This window comes from Oculina patagonica, chromosome 4 (assembly GCF_052425735.1).
Source record: "Oculina patagonica isolate OP01 chromosome 4, crgOcupat, whole genome shotgun sequence".
NCBI classification, from domain to species: Eukaryota; Metazoa; Cnidaria; class Anthozoa; order Scleractinia; family Oculinidae; genus Oculina; species Oculina patagonica.
The window spans coordinates 32,114,987-32,134,170 of NC_135761.1; the positions used below are offsets into that span (position 1 = coordinate 32,114,987).

Below are 19,184 nucleotides of genomic sequence, written 5' to 3' on the forward strand. Positions count from 1 at the left end.
CCCTAGTAAAGTTTCACTGTCATTGTAAACCAGAGTCGCAGATATACAAGAAGACTTTGACATGAAATGTTTTCTACTACCTCGCTTGTTTGTGTTTACTAGGTGTAATTGAAAAAAAATGTTCAATTAATTTTGGGTAGAATTACTAGGTAAAGTGAAATAAAGTGTTGGTCATGACTTTGTATATTTGGTGGCTCCTAGAAGAGCCACTTAAGTTTATTACCTGTAGAGTGCAATGCCGAACTTATGGAGTTCGACCACCAGAATTTTTCCGCTGCTGTGCAGTGCTATTTTTACTCCATGGAAGACCGTTCAGGTATAGAAGTTTTTTGTGATTCATATCATAATAGAACCAGGAGTTGGATTTGGTGTCAACGTTGTTTAAAATGAAGTCAATCTGCCAGGCCCTCTTTTCGGCGGTGGCATTAGAGACCTTAAGCATCGAGAACGTTGGACGTCACGGACGTTCAGCGGAAGTGATTTTTCAGCTGTCGTCAGATGTTGCTATGGATACACCGTCCGTCCCCGATGATGCGTCACGTCGACAACGTGAAAACGCATGGTTTGCCGTCTTGGAGAAAACGCAGAAAAAAAGTGGGTTTGAGATCGAAACTGTATTGCTTTCAATATAATTTGAGGTGTTTCCTGCGAAAAAATTCATTACATTTTCCACTGGACTTGTAGTCATGTCAAGCTTGCAAGTTCCCGAAGGAGAAAACGCCGGTCAAAACAGGCCCTTGAGCATGAGGTTAGTTGTAATTTAGTTCGAGGAGATCAGAGTTAATACAAGTTAGGCCTGATGTAACTAAGCTTTTATTTTTAGAAAAAAAAGACATTATTAGCATTATGTTAAAGTTTACTATGCCGGAATAAACAAATAGCGATATTTGTACGTTGGTTTTCAACAACAAGCTGTCTGCGCTTTCTGTTTTGTTTACCTTTTTCGGCTGAGGTTACGTCCGGCACTAACTTTCATCCATACGAATGCACTCATTTTTTTTTTTTTTTAATAACCTTTTTTATAGGAATATCGAGACTGAGATTGGCGAAAGTTTAAGAATATGAGTAGAATATACCCAAACTGGTTTGCGTGTCCATAGGAAATAAAATTCAATGCAATAGAAGCACACAAAAGCAAATACATTTTATGTTTTTAATGAATTAACGTAGCTTTTCCGTGGTAAATATATATCCCATGCTATTTGTTTAACGACTGGTAATATCTATGTTATTTTACTGACATACTATCCCCTATAATCCAAATTTATTGAAAATATTTAAGCCTAAAATCGCCGGGCAGAAGAGGATATTCAGCCTAGGAATAAAAAAAAATAAACATTTTTACAAAAATAGAGTGTAGGCTCGAAACTGCAAACTTTGAAAACTACATTCATGAATGTAATGGAATTCAATCTGGTGGCTAAAAATAAAGTAAGTCAATGAACAAGTTTTCGTTATTTGCTTGGACTTATTTACATACAGTATAGAGAAGTTGGACGCTTCAAAATAAATTGATGAACTAGAGCTGTTATTGATGTAAGCCAGTAAGCTTACGAAATTTTTGTATGGGCTTCTTTTAATTTGCATAGGTTAACTGAAATTTCATGTGTTTTTTAAAACAGTGGCAAAATGGAATGGAATGAAGAAAAGGACATTACCCTCTGCCACGAAGTGCTACAGCTGGAGCCTTACAAGGCAAAGGAAAAGACTGTGGGCAGGGCACAGGCATGGGAGAAAATTGCCAACATCCTCAACAAAAGGGCAGGATTTAAAGTTAGCAAGAGGTCTGTAAGAGAACATTACGTGGTTCTCGTTGAAAAATTTAAAAAGAAAACTTCACAGGAGTTAAAAGCCAGTGGTATCAGTCCTGAACCAACTGAGTTAGACAGGCTACTTGAAGAAATTATAGAGAGAGCTGAGGCCTGTATGCAGTCAAGAGATGAGGAGGATGACAAGGCCAGAGAGAAAATAAGGAAAGAACAGGAGCAAGCTAAAGATATCAGGCTCAAAGCAATGGAGTCCCTAAGTGAAACAAAGAAACGGTTAGACGTGGATGGTGAAAATCAACCCAAGCAAAAAAAGAGGCGGTCGAATGGCACTGAAATGGTGTCCTACTTGAGAGAACGGGCTACTGAAGAGAACAAGCTAAAGGAGAAAGATATTGAATTAAAATCAGTGCAATTGGAGAAAGAGGCTGAGAGGCAGCAATTACTTGACAAGCAGCATAACAACCTGATGGAAGTGCTGTTACAACAGCAGCAGCAGCAACAACAGTTCCAGCAGCAACAACAGCAGCAGTTTCTGCAAATGCAAGCCTACATGGCTCAGCAACAGCAACAGCAGTACAAAATGTTAATGGCAATATTAGAAAAGAGAAATTGAAAAACCTAAAATATGAGCACTCTTTTATCAAACAAAATTTTTTGAAGTAGGCACCCCAGCCTCTCCCCTGACCTGGGCTGGATTTAAACACAACTACTTGCTCTACTTTGTGAACTTAAAATTTTGTGCCATGATTGCAGTGGGGCCCACAACAAAAGCAACAAGTAAGTTTTTATTGTTCCAAAGAATCACCATTTATTTCAGTTGGATTATGTTTAATGCTTCTTTAATTTAGCGTGATAAAATTGGCTTCCAACATATCCTTTTATTTGGGAACTTATTGAAAGTTGCATTTTATTTAAATGCATTTTTGTCATTAAATAACTTTATATAATATTTTGAAAACAAATTTATTCATACATACATTACAGTTACATATATCCTCAACAGGTACTATTAATAAGATATTAAAGCCATGTACTGTAAGTTATAATTTACATTACTTAATATAACAAGCCACAAAATTGTCTTATTTGAGCACATTGCTTTGAAACAAACTTTTGATTAAAAAATGTGAGCTTTGACATAGTGTGAACCAATAATTATTGATATGATAATTTTTACTGTATTTGCTTTTGAGCCTTTTTTATGATGAGCCCCTAAACTTGGGAGATTGCGTGACCACAGTCCCACAGTTATTGACGTTAAATGATATATATTTTTTTGCCAAATTTCTTGATGGTCAAATCAATTGACTGCATGGTTCCAAGGCACATTTCTGAGAAGTGCTTCTCAATTATTCAGTCTCAATTTCTTTTTGAATGATAGCATTTGTATAGGAATATTTATTTATATGTACATAATTACAATGCTTTTGTTCCAAAATACTAATTCATATGTTCATAATTACAATGCTTTTGTTCATAAACACTTATTGATATGTACATTATTACAATGCTTTTGTTCAAAAATACTTTTTCATATGTACATAATTGCAATGCTTTTGTTCATAAGTATTTATTCCTATGTACATTTAATTCCACATGCTTAAATATGTACCACATTTTAGTCATTATCACAAATTCAATTTTGCATCATTAAAAGCTGTCATTATAAGTTTTTTAATGTTACACCAAAAATGTAAATTATATTGCAATGAGTTATGATTCAAATGTGCATTTAAAGTAACAAAATGAAAACATTTAATTTGTAAATTGCATTAAATATGGTTAAATAAAAACCTTGAACTTTTATACTATGATTTGGACTTACTGGGAGTTGTAATCACAGACATAAAAACAAAAGAACTGGAACTGGGATTTTTTAACATTGGAAAAAAAAACAATAGGCTGGGAAATTGGGGTTGGGCAAAATTTGTGCTGGGAAAATTGGATTTATAACCAACCAACCCCCCCCCCCCACCCCCTTTCAGGACTCCATAAAAGCTGGGAAGGGATTTCATGTTTTGAAGTATACAACTTTAAGATTATTTCTTGCTTGCACTGTCATGTCATAAAAAATAAATTAGAAACCATTCAAGGAAAGAAGCCAAGAAAATGAAATGTCATATAGACTAACACTGGCAAAACCTCTCCAAGTCTCATGCCATTTCTGAGTTATTCTCCAAAATGTTTCACTCAACTTTATAGATTTTTGAATGGAGATGCCATATTGGTGTACAACTTTAGAACATGAACATGCATATGGCTGCTGCAAATCAGCCAAACCATCTGAAATTCACTTGTGATGAAAGCGCTTGAAATCTCTAACTCGCTAATGTGAACTTGAAACATATCTCCTCTAAGACTTTAAATGTTCAAAGTGCTTTTGAAACCATAAGTCAGAGGAGACCTTCTTCAACCTGTACAGCTTTGTTGTGACCACTTTCTTCGTGAAAACACAAGGTAAACATTTGGTAATTCAAAATGCTCTATTTTCAAAGAAAATGTAATTAAGGTATTTACAGCCAAAACAGCTCAAGCGTTCCTATCAAGGGTGAATTAATGAATTCATTAACAGAAATTTGATTTCATTTTTTGTTTCAATATTCTATTCTTGAAATGAACATTCCAAAGCTCAAAATGGGGTCGAAACAAAAATGTTAGCCTCACGTAAGCCTCGCGCATGCTCAACACTGAAAGATTTGACGCGATTCTTGCAGAGCCCTGTCAAGTAAATCGGTGGAAAAGAAAGGGCTCTGCTCGCAGGGTGTAATACCACTTCTCATAAAGCCAGACAACAATCCAATCAACATTCAAGATATGAATCAATCACCGTTTGAACAATTGAAATATTCACATCAAATAAACAAAGAATGAAATCAAATTTCCATGAATGAATTCATTAATTCACCCTTGATAGGAACGCTTGAGCTGTTTTTGCTGTAAATTAGTTCTCTTACAGTGCATTCCAGTTGTTCAAAGCGTGGGCAGTGCTATCCACCGCATAAATCACTATCCAGTGGATAAGTGTTGGTAAAACAATTCAACTACACTTTCAACTGGATAGTGATTTATCCGGTTGATGGTGCTTAATCCACCCTTTGAACAACCGAGGCCAGGTGATTTACATTACATAAAATATTCCTCAAGAGAAGGTGTCTCCAAATTGAAGAATGTGGCAGTTGTATTTCCATACAAGCAGGTCAATGCATTCCTTAATAATGTCCCCACCACATATTGTTGTCCAACGGCACTTAAACCAATTTTGAGGTTTTTCTTAAAGTCAAGAAATTTGAATGAACCAATAATGTCCCCAAAAATCCATTCGACAGATGAGCGCACAGCACTCATAGACTTATTGAACTGTTCCATGGGAGCTGTGAGGGGAACTTGCCGAAATGGCTGCTGCAAGTGTATCCGGAGTGGATACGCCGGGTCTCCATACACGCACATAGCTTCACCAGTGGGACTAAAAGCATCCCTTTCCATCTCTTCCAACAAATGCGAATCTTTAAGCATTGCTGCATCATGTTTTTTGCCTTCTGTTTAAGTTTAAAACAAAAAAGGGAAATCATTCAATTAAGTTATACATGTGTGTTGTGATTTAAATATGTGCTTTCATTTTTATTTTTATTTTTCCATTTGTTGCAGATTAGAATAATGATGATGGCAAACATAAAGAAAATAAGGATTAATGAAAATTTATTATGACAATGAAATTTATGTGCGAAACGTAAACTAATTTATACTAATGGTGGAGGTGCGAAATTGAATAAATAAAGATTAAAATAACTGAAATTACAAAACAAAACTAAACCAATAAATAAATAAACTACATGGGCTTTATAAACAGTGATCACAAAAAAAAATTATACCTAGAAAATGTAGTCACCCTCTGTAGTCAATTGAATAAAAATTACAATAAACAACAAGACTTTTTTAATTCACAGCAGACAAAACATCACAAAATAAATTGTTCTGTGCAATTTTAAAAAAGTAAAAAGTCTTAAGTTTTTATTGCTTACCAACGGGGCCATACAGGTGAGCAACCAGTCCATTGGGTAATGTTACTGACTGGAACTTGAGGGCGTGTACACGCTTGTGGCCATTATACACCATCTTTTGATTTTCCCCTGGCCTGCAAATTGGCCGCACGGTACCATCAACAAATCCAAAACAATTTGAAAGCGCTGCCCCCCTACCAGCTACAGCATCTGCATAGACTTGCAGGTTATCACTGTTTAGGAGTTGGTGATTCCACTCAGTAAGTTTAGTATGATGGTTGTCGTATATCCATTTCTCGAAGCAATTCGCAATCATGCATATTTCTGGGACAGCACGTCCAAACCTGTAAAGGTAAATAAAAAACAATCAAACACGAATTTTTATCTCGCAGTCTCATAAATGTCATCTGTTATTAGCTCAAAGCTCACAATTTAATTGCCCAAAGAAGCAACAGGTCCATTTTTGATTTTTCTATGTTATAATATATCAGCAACAAATAACTGTCACCTAATTAACGAGAAGAACTGCAACATTAAATGCTTTAGGTTCTACGTATTAACTGTGACCAGGTTCACAAAAACGTGACATTGCATTTTTAGTATAATTTTGGAATTACAGTTTAGTAGAAACTATTTCCTTTCTTTACTGAATAAACCCACATAATCTAACCACACAGGATTTACATCATGAATTTCCTATATGTCACACCACACCTTGTATTAGAATCATAAGAATATCCTTCTATTGTTTGTTTCCTTATAAAAGAAGTGCAGTTAGTTAGTTTAATTCAGTAGTTCAAAGTGTTTTGTTAAACTCAACGTCTTTATTCACGGCTTCTGGTGTACAAACAATCTTTGTTTCACAGCTTCGATTCTGTGCATGGACTTACAACTTTGAGCACAGCGAACACGATGCGAGTCACGTGACGCTCGCTGTAGGGTACCCACGGGGGTACAATTACAAGTCAAGTTTTTCGGGTTTCCTACAAAGTCTACCCCTGCGGGTGTAGCGGGCTGTAACATTCTCCCCACCTTGTCCTCTATCGGAGAGGACAACACTGCGATTTGGCTTACTAACAGGAACAGTACTAGTTTCACTATGAACAATGTTTGTTTCATTCTTCTCCCCACCATGCAAACGAACTTCTTCAGGAATCACTTGTGGGGCTGTTGATTCTACTTCTAACTTGTGTAGACGCTGTACCGGTCTGCGTAGAACACTCTTCTCAGTTCGTACTGTTGCCGTTCGCACAAGTTTATCCCGTCCAGGGTGAACTTCTTGAACTATAGCCAACGGCCATTTTCCACGAGACACATTATCATCTGAGATCAGCACAATATCTCCTACTTTTATGGGGGCTTCTTCTTTATGCCACTTGTTTCTCACGGTCAACTGATGCAGGTACTCTTGCTTCCAGCGCTTCCAATAGTGGTTAAATAATCTCTGCACGTAAAGATACCTCTCCATAATTTTCTTACTGGACATCTCAAGGCTGTCTTCATTAACATCAGGTAGTTGGTTAAGTGATCTGCCAATGGCGAGATGGGCAGGTGTAATTGGCGATGGATCTCTGTGATCATCACTCACTGCAGTCAGAGGTCTTGAGTTGATGACACCTTCTATTTTAATAAGCAGTGTGTTCAGTTCAGTGAAGGTAAGACGTGCTCTTCCTAGGACCTTACGAAGTGGTTCTTTGACTGCTCTACAAAATCGTTCCCACCAACCACCTCTCCATGGCGAGCGCTCAGTGATAAATTTCCACTTGATCCCCTTTGATGTTAACTCAGACTTGATACGATCTAGATCCATTGCATCCCACATAGATTGGGTTTGTGTCTTGTGGTTGGCATACAACTTCTTGATTTCATTACTTGCTGCTACAAATGTTTTTGCGTTGTCTGACCACACTGTATCGCACAGACCTCTGCGATTTGTCATGCGACTAAAGGCTTGTAGGAACTCATCTGTTGTCAGGCTGTTTGTTAGCTCTAGGTGAACCATGCGAGACGATGCACAGGTAAATACACAAATGTATGCTTTCTTCACACTTGATCCCTCTTTCACGTAAAGGGGCCCAGCGAAGTCAGTACCAATGTGTGTAAACGGTAGTGAGGGTGTAACTCTCTCCTCAGGAAGCAGTCCCATCTTCTGATCACAAGGGCCAACACGCTGCTTTTGACAAGTTACACATTTTCTGATTATTCGCTTGACTTCACGTCTTCCTTGGGTTAGCCAAATTCTCTGTCTCAAGGTTGACAATATGGTTTCTGGACCAGCATGGAACATCTGTTTGTGGACATCTACTATCATCTTTGCGACTTCAGAATGTCCATGTGGCAGGATTACTTGATGCTTTGTTTCTTCAGGAATGTCAGCGAAATGCAATCGTCCACCTACTCTTACTACTTGATCAGCTCTGTCATAGTAAGGGTCTAGCTTTAACAGGCGGCTGCTTTTGGGCAGTGCTTCTCCAGCTTTCAGCTGCTCGTAGTCTTCTTTATATACATCTTGTTGTATCCACATACAGCACTTCAACTCTGCCTGTTGAATTTCTTCAGCTGACAGCTCAGTCACGGGAGACTTGCATTTTGCTTTGAACACCTTTACAGCTCTTAACACGTAAGCAGTTACTCGGATCAACTTCATCCATGTTCCATAGCGAGACATATCGATTAATGGCTTCACTGTGACTGATGTGAAAGCATGGGTTACTCTTTTTTCCTCCTCACAGGCTTTTGGTGGACTATCTTCACTTTGATGTTGGATGGGTTGATACTCAAGAGGTAAGGACAGCCATTGTGGTCCATTCCACCAAAGTCCACTTGACATCAGCTTGTCACAATTCGATCCACGTGTCAACAGATCTGCAGGATTGTCCTCGCTAGCACAGTAGTGCCAACACTCGGGATCCCATGTCGACTGGATTTCTGATACTCGATTTGCTATAAATGGCTTCCATTGTGAGCTTCGTCCTCTAATCCAGTGAAGTGTCACCATACTATCTGTCCAGCATACAACACGGTGCATCTTGATTTGCAAAGTATCTACAACGAACTTCAATAATCTAGCATTGACCACTGCTGCTAGTAGTTCTAATCTCGGAAGTGACACTTCCTTGATAGGTGCAACTCTGGATTTCGACATCACTAGCTGAGAGGATGCTTGTCCCAGCTTGTCAATAACTCGAATGTACACTGCTGCTCCATAGGCCTTTGGGGAGGCATCTCCAAAACCATGTAGCTCGACGGTAGACTCCGAAGTGACACTTGTTCCAAACCATCTAGGTATGGCCACCTTCTTTAGCTGCAACAACTCTGACTTCCATGATGACCACTCCCTTTTAATGTCACTGTCCAATGGGTCATCCCACTCTAATCCTCTCCGCCAGAGCTCTTGGAAAAGGATCTTTGCTTTCACAGTGGCAGGCGAAATCAGTCCCATTGGGTCAAACACTTTGGATGCTAAACTTAAAAGACTTCTCTTTGTCATTGGATCATGGGATGAAACCATTTCGTTTGGTGCAATGAATCTGAAGCAATCAGATGTCAAGTCCCATGAAACACCAAGTGCTTTGAGTGGTTCACATGAATCAAACTTCACTAGTGGCGATGATGCTCTTTTCTCTGGGTCTATGCTATCCATTACGAGCTCTGAGTTGCTAGCCCATTTCGTCAAGTTAAATGCTGCTGTCATCATGATTTCTGACATCTCTTGTTGAAGCTTCATTGCAGAGTTGTCTGTGTCGGCTCCTGTTAAGCAATCATCTACATACATGTTATGTAGAATTTCCCACACAGCATTAGGGAATGTCTCTGCATACTTATTGGCATGAGCATGCACTGTTGCGATGGCAAGAAATGGACTAGAGTTCACTCCAAATGTCAATCTTCGCATTCTGTAAACTTTAGGTACTTCATCTGTCCTTAGATCCCTCCACAAGTACCGGTGAACGTCTTGATCCTTTGGTGCAAGTTTAATCTGAAGATACATCTTCTCTACATCTGCTATCATGCCAACTCTGTGCGTACGAAAACGAATCAGGACAGATGCAAGGTTTGGTTGTAGTGCAGGACCAGGAAGGACACACTCATTGAGAGATGCACTGTCTTGCTCTCGGGCAGAAGCATCAAATACGATTCTACACTTTGTGGTCTTTCTGTCAGCACGGAAAACAGCATGGTGCGGTAAGTATCGGACAGTTCCATCTTCACTGCTCAAGTCAGTTACTTCCTCTGCAAAGCCTTTCTCTACATACTGGTTGATTGCAGTGGTGTATGCTTCAGCTTTCTCAGGGTCTCGTTTTAGCTTCCTTTCGATACTTTCAAGTCGTTTCACAGCGTGCGCATAATTGTTCTCAAGTTTTGGACGATCTTTCTTCCATGGCAATCGAACTTCGTAGTTTCTTCCATCAAAGTTAAGTCCATCATTGAAGTCAGTGACTGCATACTCTTCTTCTTGTGACATAGTTGGATTCACAGTTTCAGTTATGCCAATTGCTTCTAGTTCCCAAAATCTTTTCAGACTTGTGGTGATCTCTTTATTCTCTACTATTGTTAGCATGGATGAGGTGTGCTCTGAAGAACTGTCTACAGGTCCTGTAAGTATCCATCCAAGGTGAGATTCTACAGCTACCAATGATTCAGGGGTTTCTCCTTTCTTACAAATTCCAGTTACGAAAGAGTAGTAGTGATCTGCACCGATAAGAACATCTACTTGAACTGAATTGCGTGGGTAGGAGTCTGCAAAAGTCAAACCTTGCAGGTGAGGATTGTTCTTAAGATTCAACTTGACAGGTCCCAAGGGATTACAAATCTTGGGTATAGTAAGAGCTTCCATTTCCACAGTTCCTGTTGGATGTCCCTGAATTGGCGAAAGAGCAAATCGCACTCTTTGAAATCTCTTGGTTTCACTTGTGTCTCCTCCCAGGGTTGCAACTTTTAATAATTCTGAGGGGCCTTGCAGACCAATGGATTCTGCAATGTTCTTTCGGATGTACGACCGTTGACTGCCAGAGTCAAGTAGAACACGAACTGTAACTTCTTGGCCATTCACTGATAGCTTAGCTAACGCTGTCTGAAGAAGTGTCTCCTTCATAGATGAAGAGGGTTTTGAAGCAGCCAATCCAGTCAATGTGGTATTGTTAGGATTCTCAGTTCTTGCGACGAAAGGCTGACTATGCAGTAACTTGTGATGACGTTGACCGCAATTTACAACAGAACACTTGGGGTGACGACAGATTTTAGAGAAATGCTTGCTGTTGGTAGGCTTTAGACAATTGAAACACAACTTGTTTTCTTGAACTAATTTCCATCTTTCATCTACTGGTTTGCCATTAAACACTGGGCAGTTAAGTGACCCATGATTTGCTTTGCAAAATCTACAACTTGGAATTGTTGGTGGTTTTGCCTCACTGAACAAAGCAGATGCAGTTGACACTTGTTCTCGGTCACTCGCTGGAATGAACGGTGGCTTTCTTGCTTTGTCTCTTTCCTTATTTGGACTACGACCTTTTGGGCTAAGATTTGGTTCTAGGTTCCTCTCTCCTGCCTCTTTGGATACAACTTGTCGATTGAGGAACTTAAAGAACAATTCAAGACCAATCTCATCTTCAGGGGTGTCTGCAAGCTCCAATTCCCACTTTTCTAGTAACTCTGATGGCAACTTGGTCTCAAACATTGGCAACAAAATACAACCATGACTCACTGGGTTTTCTCCCAGAGCTTCTAAAGCCCTAGTTCGGTTCTTTAAAGTGTCATAAAGATCTCGAAGGGATGCTGCAGTTACAACAGATTTTGCATTCATCTTGATGACTGATTTGACAAGGGATGAGGTTACCACACGTTTTCTTCCATGCCTATGCTTGAGACATTCTACTGCCGGTTGATAGTTCGCCCCAGTAACTTCAAACCCTTCAATTGATTGCAAAGCAATGCCAGTCAGCACTGAACGCAGGTAAGTGAATTTCTGGACATTGGGCAAATCATCATTGTCATGCACTGCAGCTTCAAACTGATCCCAGAAGTTTTGAAATTTCAACACATCACCATTAAACTTGGGCAACTCAATTCTAGGCAGTTTAAGATTAGATGATTGGTGACTGTCCTTTTGTACACTCCCTTTTGAGGACTGTTCATTTGAATTGGACTCCTTATTTAAGTATTCATGGGCAGCATCAACAGCTCGATCTATCATATCCAAGAATTCCCTCCAACAGCTTAGCTCATCGTCAATTTCCTCGTCTGAGAGTAGTGAAATTATACGATCTCTCAACTAAAGATATGCCATGCGAAACTCTGTCAATCTCTCGATTCTAATCTGTATCTTGACCTTATTGCCTTCACTTTCGCTCAGATTTGAAATATCACGAATTAAGGCCTCAATATCCCCCTGCAATACTTTCGCTTTACGTCGAATCGAAGTAATTTCCTTCGACTGTTCCTTGCTAACGGATGGAGGAAGTTCTTTGCTAAGTTTAGCGAAATTCAAATCTTCGTGTGATTCTGACAGCTCTGATTTCACAGCAGTCTTTGACTCATAATATGCGTTTACTAACCTCTGAATCAAGACCTTTTTCTTTCCAGCTGTCGATAATCCCTTTTCTTTGAGTAATCCACGTAGTTGCTCCACTGATTTTCGAGATAGCTCGTCTTCGATATCACTGTCACTTCCACTGGCGGCCATCTTGTCGCCCACGTGGTTTCGAGTGTTGACTGCACGAAGTCTCACAGAAGTCAGTCAATCCACAGCAAAATGTTCTTGCGATCTTCTAAATCCACAGCTCGAAGGACCATTATGTTTTGTTAAACTCAACGTCTTTATTCACGGCTTCTGGTGTACAAACAATCTTTGTTTCACAGCTTCGATTCTGTGCATGGACTTACAACTTTGAGCACAGCGAACACGATGCGAGTCACGTGACGCTCGCTGTAGGGTACCCACGGGGGTACAATTACAAGTCAAGTTTTTCGGGTTTCCTACAAAGTCTACCCCTGCGGGTGTAGCGGGCTGTAACACAAAGTGTTCAAGACCTGCACTTACAAGCTGAAGACCCTTTGGTCAAGTACAATACTATTCCTTGTGACCTAAGTCAGTGATTCATTTCACTCAGGATTTTGGTATGTCACATTTGACCTTGTCATTATGTTTACAGTTTAGATTTAAGTTCAATACTACAGTCAACATGTACTTATCTTAAGCCAATTGTCTAGTCTTTGCTTGAATCCTCTGTTGATTCATATCCAAATTGTATCCAGAACATTGTATATGTAGTTTCCAAAACATTGTATTTACATGAAACTCATTTTGTTACACAATACTGCAAGAGTTCATTGTTGAAATTAGATATTTCACTGTTAGTCTAGCTTTGTTTAATGCAGCTATGATGACAGATGTTGTCCTGTCACAAAGTAACAAGTTTACAGTTTTTCTCAGTTTTGTGTCTAAGAATCATTTAAATCGCCATCAAGATTAGTTTATTTCTGGATAAGAGGATTAATACTTTACTTAGTGTCATGCAATGTTTATTGTTTTGTCATGCAATACTTTGTAGGAATTTAGTGAATGATCATTTGCAAGACTCTAGTTGTACTATTATTTCTGTATTATATTTTGATTATTTTATTGTAATATTTTTAGTGATTTGCTATTGTAATTTATTCTTTTCAGTTTGCAATCACCCTTTTTTCTGTATTCCTGCATAAATATATTTTATTGTGGCTATAAGTCTAACTATTAAAAAGGTTTCGGGCTCGGACTTTAAAGAGGGAAAGTCTGGTCCTCGGATTTGATAGAAACGCTGAAGTCTTGGTCTCCACTTTTTAAATAAATGTCTCGCAATATATCTCGAATTTACAATGCAATACCCCTACCTGTGTATCATGTCACTTAAACGGCACGGGTACGCGAACCGTCGCAAGACCATGCACAACCCTTCAATCCGGTCTGCTCTCGTTCTCTGATGACATGACAAACCCTCGGGCAGTCCAAGAGCATCTGCAAGACGTGGAATGTCCATTTTTCTAACTCGAAATTCGTGGAAACACTCGATTTCGTCCATCGCATCCAGGTGAAATCGATCGTAATCACTGTGCGGGAATGTTGGATTTTTCGAGAAACTAGCGTCGTACAACAAAATAAATTCTTCTTCAGAAATAAAATGATGACTTAACGATAGCAGCAGCATCTCTCGAGTTTTCTTTAAGCTGCACATGATCAAAAGACACTGAAACAACTGGAAATAACAACCGTGTTTACATTTTACGGTCGACTGACGTCTGCAACATTTGCTTAACGTAATTAGTCGTGATTACGTGACGGACGTTGTGACGTACTCGACCCAGGGCCTGTAGCTCGCGGCCGAACGTCCGTGACGTCCAACGTTCTCGATGCTTAAGGTCTCTATTGCTGGCCCAAGACTGGCGCAACATGATCCTTTTTTTTGAATAATTATGGCGAACAGTCATTCCCCCCCAAAAAAGAGCACTACTTTAAACATGTCAGTGTCACTGACCCGCTTTTTCCGAAACGCCAACCTCAAAACTTCGGGCCACCATTCTAATGGGAAAAATGCATCCCCATTACGGAACAGCTGTAGCCTCTGCTGAACAACCTCCAGTTTCGAAAGATAACGTAGCGTACTTCTGTAGTCATCCAATGTTGCCATCTTGGTAGAAATACATTAAACACCACGAAGCACAATCTTAAAATGTCAATGTGAATAGGTTACTATGGATACAAATGATATAAACATTTCATCGTTATTTGATTGGCTATAACGAAAAACGCCAACCTCAAATCTTCAGGCCACCATTCTAATGGGAAAAACGCATCCCCATTACGGAACAGCTGTAGTCTCTGCTGCACAATCTTAAAATGTCAATGTGAATAGGTTACTATGGATACAAATGATATAAACATTTCATCGTTATTTGATTGGCTATAACGAAAAACGCCAACCTCAAAACTTCAGGCCACCATTCTAATGGGAAAAACGCATCCCCATTAATTGAACGGAACAGCATGTTCATCCTCATGGCTCCTATTCTGGCGTTAACAGATGCTTTTACATGACAAAAAAAATAAATTAAGACGTTTCAAAATGATAAACCTTTTTCACATTTGACATGCTTCTTGATTCCATACACAAACAATATATATAAGCAGAATAATATGGTTTGCCAAACGATGACTTCCAGTAGGAGGATCAAAGAAGATACTGTGCTTTCAATGTAAATTTTAGTTGAGTGTACAGTAAAGCGTTGTCGTCTTTTCGGCCTTCTTCAGAGTGGAACACTACTATTTACAAGTTAAAAAATAAAAAGTTAAAAATGCTAAAAGGTTTACAGATTCGCATGTATATGTACTGGATTAAAAAATAATAATTACATAATACTATACAAACTTTAATAATAGATTACATAACAAGTTAATGATGACTTCCAAGAACGTGCAGGTGATAAAATTACAACAATATATTTGCAGATGCCTTAATTTCTAGGTGTACATTTGTATAATAGTGGCCAAATAAGGACGGACGCAATGTTTGAACTAAATTCGTGTCTTTTATTGAGACCATGAGGGTAGAGTGTGAATAGCTGCAAGGTCCAATAGGCCTTTCTTGGAAGTAACAACTTGTCAATGTAAGCAGTGTGCCCCTGGCTAGTAATTTACTCAATGACAATAAAGCTGATTTCAGAAATTCCATGTACACATGTCTTTTTGTTAGTAAGCATGGAGGATTTATGATTGCGAAAACGTACTTTAAATTCTGCTGTAGTTGATTCTACATACTGCAATTTGCATTTATTGCACAAGGCCAAGTAAACAACGTTTCTAGAAGTGCAAGACAATTTTTGATTTATCTTGTAAACTCGGCCTATGGAAAAGCTTTTAAATTAGAATCTTGAATAAATTTTTTTTGCAAAGATCACATCCAGTAGAACATTTGAAACACCCTCCCATTACCATCTCTGCCTGGTTTGCCCCATTGTTGCAGCAGAATTTAAATGGTGCTAAATACATATACATACATTATATAAATAACTCTGTTAAATGTTCACCAATGAAGCCATGACAGTGCTCTACTTGCAGTGAAGGGACTACTCAGATTTTGAATGCATTGGATGTTTAATACAGAACTGTTTTGTAGGCCACCGAAATGATGACCCACTCATAGTTAAACTTCTTTTCACACTGAAACGTCAGGGTCTACATCAACAATATGATCGTGTTATGGAAACGGTTTAAAACATTTAAAATTTCACAAAGTACAGTGCGCACGCATTTATTGTCTACACACTTATTTTGAAACTAAGCCGCACTTAGTCCTTGCCCTAAATTTACTAACATCTTGGTATGGTGTTGCTGCCTCATTGAAGACTTGTTCGTCGGACGATATTTCTGAAAGTCTTCTGTTCATGGATCCAGGAATGTTTTTTTTATTATGCTAAATGGAGGGTTCGATTTGCTGTGTACATATAGGGGCGTGTTCGTTGGCTTTGAGTAGGGTTTGAATTTTTCACTATTTAGGTCAAGAGTAACTTCGAGAACATGGACAACTGTTTTTTGTATATATACATATACAGAACAGATAAACACAAATGAAGTTTTGACACACTTTTTCATGATCACCTATATTTGGACCAGTTTACCAGCCTTCATCAGGGTGAATAGCTGAAAATTGCATTACACCCCATTCCAAGTAATGCTACAAATTTAAACTTATATCTAGAGCACGCGCTTAATAAACTAACAATGGCGACAAGTTTGAGTTAAGCATTTTGTGCGTTTAAATTAAACCAGCGCGATAGCATTAAACTCCTTTACATAAATAGTTAATGATAAAGGGCTTGGTAAACTACATTTTGTGCCAGGCATTTTCCGTCCAGTGGGCATTGATCTTTTTTCTACAGTTGTATTTTTTGTCGCATGTGCGTGTTTGTGACTGATGGTAATCTGATAGTACCGCTTTGTTGTGCGACGAGATAATACTCTTCATGTTAGGCATACATGAGCAGCTTAGCTTCAGTGTGTGTTTGTTGAAGAACTTGTGTAGACGGTGTCCGTTTGGGAAATATCTGTCAATCATGTTTAGGAACTTCCCTCCCAGTTAGTTTTTACGTTGGTGTTCCATGGGGGGTTGTACAATATGATTTTTCTTTGGAATTTCTGTTGTGCTTTGGCTGTGGGTTGTATGCAAGCTGATAAGATGAGATGCTGGTTGGTTGTTTGTTGATGTTTTCTGGGATGTTCTTCAGTAGAGCGGGTGGGTGATTGCTTTGTTGGTGGACGTAGAGGATTTTGTTGTTTGCTTTCATGAAGGATTTGTATGTCAAGGCCGCCTGTGTGGTTCTTTGTGGAAAGCACCGCTCCCGGTTCGTCTTTATTCACTATGAAGAATGCTCACCAGAAGCTGTACAACAATAAGGGAGCATTGCCTTCTTCATTAGGCCTTGGTTTTCTCTGCCTCTTTTACCCAAATTACAACGGTAATTTGGCGTTCAAGGTGGCTCTGACAGACATTAAGGGGTTTTTTCATCATTTTTTGCCGACAGATAAAATTTAGACAAGCATCTGTTCATCTCCTGTATTTCCATTTGCTCGAACTGTGTATTTAATTTACTTTGCTGTGCAAACCATTCTGTAAACAAAATGTTGTAACACTTCGTGTTTAAAATTCTTGTCGCAAACTTTGGAGTTTGATATAAATAAATTTAACTACACAAAAGAAGCTGTCTTACCTTGAAAGAGCTTAAATCCGTATTTTGTTGCGTTTTCGTATTTTTTGGAACTGCATTTTCTTGTAACTTTCTAATTTCCTCTTCTGTTACTTCTACAAATTCGGCTACACCCGCCGTTTTGCTCAGTGCAAAACAACAGGATTTATATTCACTGCACTATTTGGTGAATATAGTGTCATAGTCCGAGTCGCTAGACCAATCAGCTTGCACAAAACTCTCTGTTCAACTCTGAAATTATACTTATTAGGGTTATATTACACAAACTCTATTCAAAATATATGAGAAAACATCAGGTACAGTTCAACGCCCTGACACATACATGTAGGGTGCAGACGAGGTGCTGTGAATGACAAAAGTAAAAATATTGCACAGCATAAAGTACAACAAGAAAGGTATTTTATTAGAGTCACCATCTAACGATAACTTGGAAGTTTCTTCAATACAGACCATAAACTGCAAAAGGATTTGATACAGAGCAGGGCTCGACACTAACTTTTTACGCGACTTTCCATTTTGGAAAGAAGACTTCAAATTTTACTTAACATCTCAAAATTTTACTTTCCAAAATGGATGACAGTTCAAAGTTGCTTACCATGTTTAATTAATATTAAAAAAATCTTACTATGTGTCTCATGGCATTGTTTTAGTCGTTAAAAGTTGGACGTCTCATCCTCGTTCCACTATCCCACCAAAACTGCACTCCAGGTTGAGGGTTAAACTCAGCCACACTAGTCCCTTCAATACGAATCCTCATGAGACAGTCTAATACTTCAACTGACAAGCATGATTTCCAGTCTGACTTTATTTTCCCCATTACTGAAAAACCTTGCTCACAAAATGCTGTTGACAGCGGTAGAATCAGTGTAATTTCAACCAACATAAGGACATTGGAAAGCAACGCGTACATCTGAAGTGCTTTCTCCCGTTTGTCCTTCGTCAACTTTTTCTTTTTCGCCTTCTTTTTCTCCAACATCACCACTACGTTGAGAAAAACCAAACTAAAACAGACTCATTTCCCTGGAAAGATTTTGTTACCTACATACCTTCGCAACAGAAGAGGAATCCAAAATGGCGTACTTCAATATTGCACCATAACACGTGTGTTTATAGTACCCAGACCTCCCCGGGAGTTCTCTTGATCCAATATGGCGAAGAATGCGAAAATAGCGTAAAATTTGTCTTTTTAAGGCGAGTTGTCATTGTCATTTGGCTATTTTTTATCATTATCATAATTTTTACACGCTTTTTTCCATTTAAGCCTTTTAAGCATAAAATTTGCTTTCCAGTAAAGCCTAAAATTTACTTTCCAGATCAGGTAAGTATTTTGGTTCATTTTCGTTTTTTTACTTTCCAAATAGAAAATTTACTTTCCAGTGGAAATCGGGAGAGTGTTAGTGTCAAGCCCTGCAGAGTAGCCATCTAAGGGTCAAGACTAACGTGAAAGTTACTTTAGTACAGAGCATAAACTGCAACATGAAAAGTCTTTAAATACAGAGTAACCATCTAAGGGTTAAGGGTACCTTGAAAGATACTTCAATAAAGGGTGACCATAACTGGTCTACAAAACAGGCTTGTAATAGAACTTTTGAAAAGAACTAATACGAGACCAATCTGCCATTTCCACCTCTCTGTTCACTGCTGTCGGTTGTTTTTGGACCTAGCCCTGGCTAATTCGGAG

At 38.7% G+C, this 19,184-nt stretch overlaps 3 protein-coding genes across 3 annotated transcripts; 1 reads left to right on the forward strand and 2 right to left on the reverse strand.

Moving 5' to 3' along the window:
* Positions 1-386: 386 nt before the first annotated feature.
* Positions 387-2,713, forward strand: LOC144648330 (uncharacterized). Its single transcript, XM_078507925.1, has 3 exons — positions 387-594; positions 685-748; positions 1,623-2,713. The coding sequence occupies exons 1-3, from the start codon at positions 387-389 to the stop codon at positions 2,380-2,382; spliced, it is 1,032 nt and encodes a 343-aa protein (XP_078364051.1). The 3' UTR covers positions 2,383-2,713.
* A 2-nt stretch (positions 2,714-2,715) lies between these two features.
* On the reverse strand, positions 2,716-14,164 carry LOC144652286 (uncharacterized). The gene is made up of 3 exons (XM_078512325.1): positions 13,637-14,164; positions 5,789-6,111; positions 2,716-5,305 (listed from the first exon to the last, which is right to left on the reverse strand). The coding sequence occupies exons 1-3, from the start codon at positions 13,975-13,977 to the stop codon at positions 4,893-4,895; spliced, it is 1,077 nt and encodes a 358-aa protein (XP_078368451.1). The 5' UTR covers positions 13,978-14,164; the 3' UTR covers positions 2,716-4,892.
* On the reverse strand, positions 6,571-10,246 carry LOC144652241 (uncharacterized). The gene has a single exon (XM_078512261.1). It carries the CDS (start codon positions 10,230-10,232, stop codon positions 6,726-6,728), a length of 3,507 nt encoding a protein of 1,168 aa, XP_078368387.1. The 5' UTR covers positions 10,233-10,246; the 3' UTR covers positions 6,571-6,725.
* Positions 14,165-19,184: the final 5,020 nt, after the last annotated feature.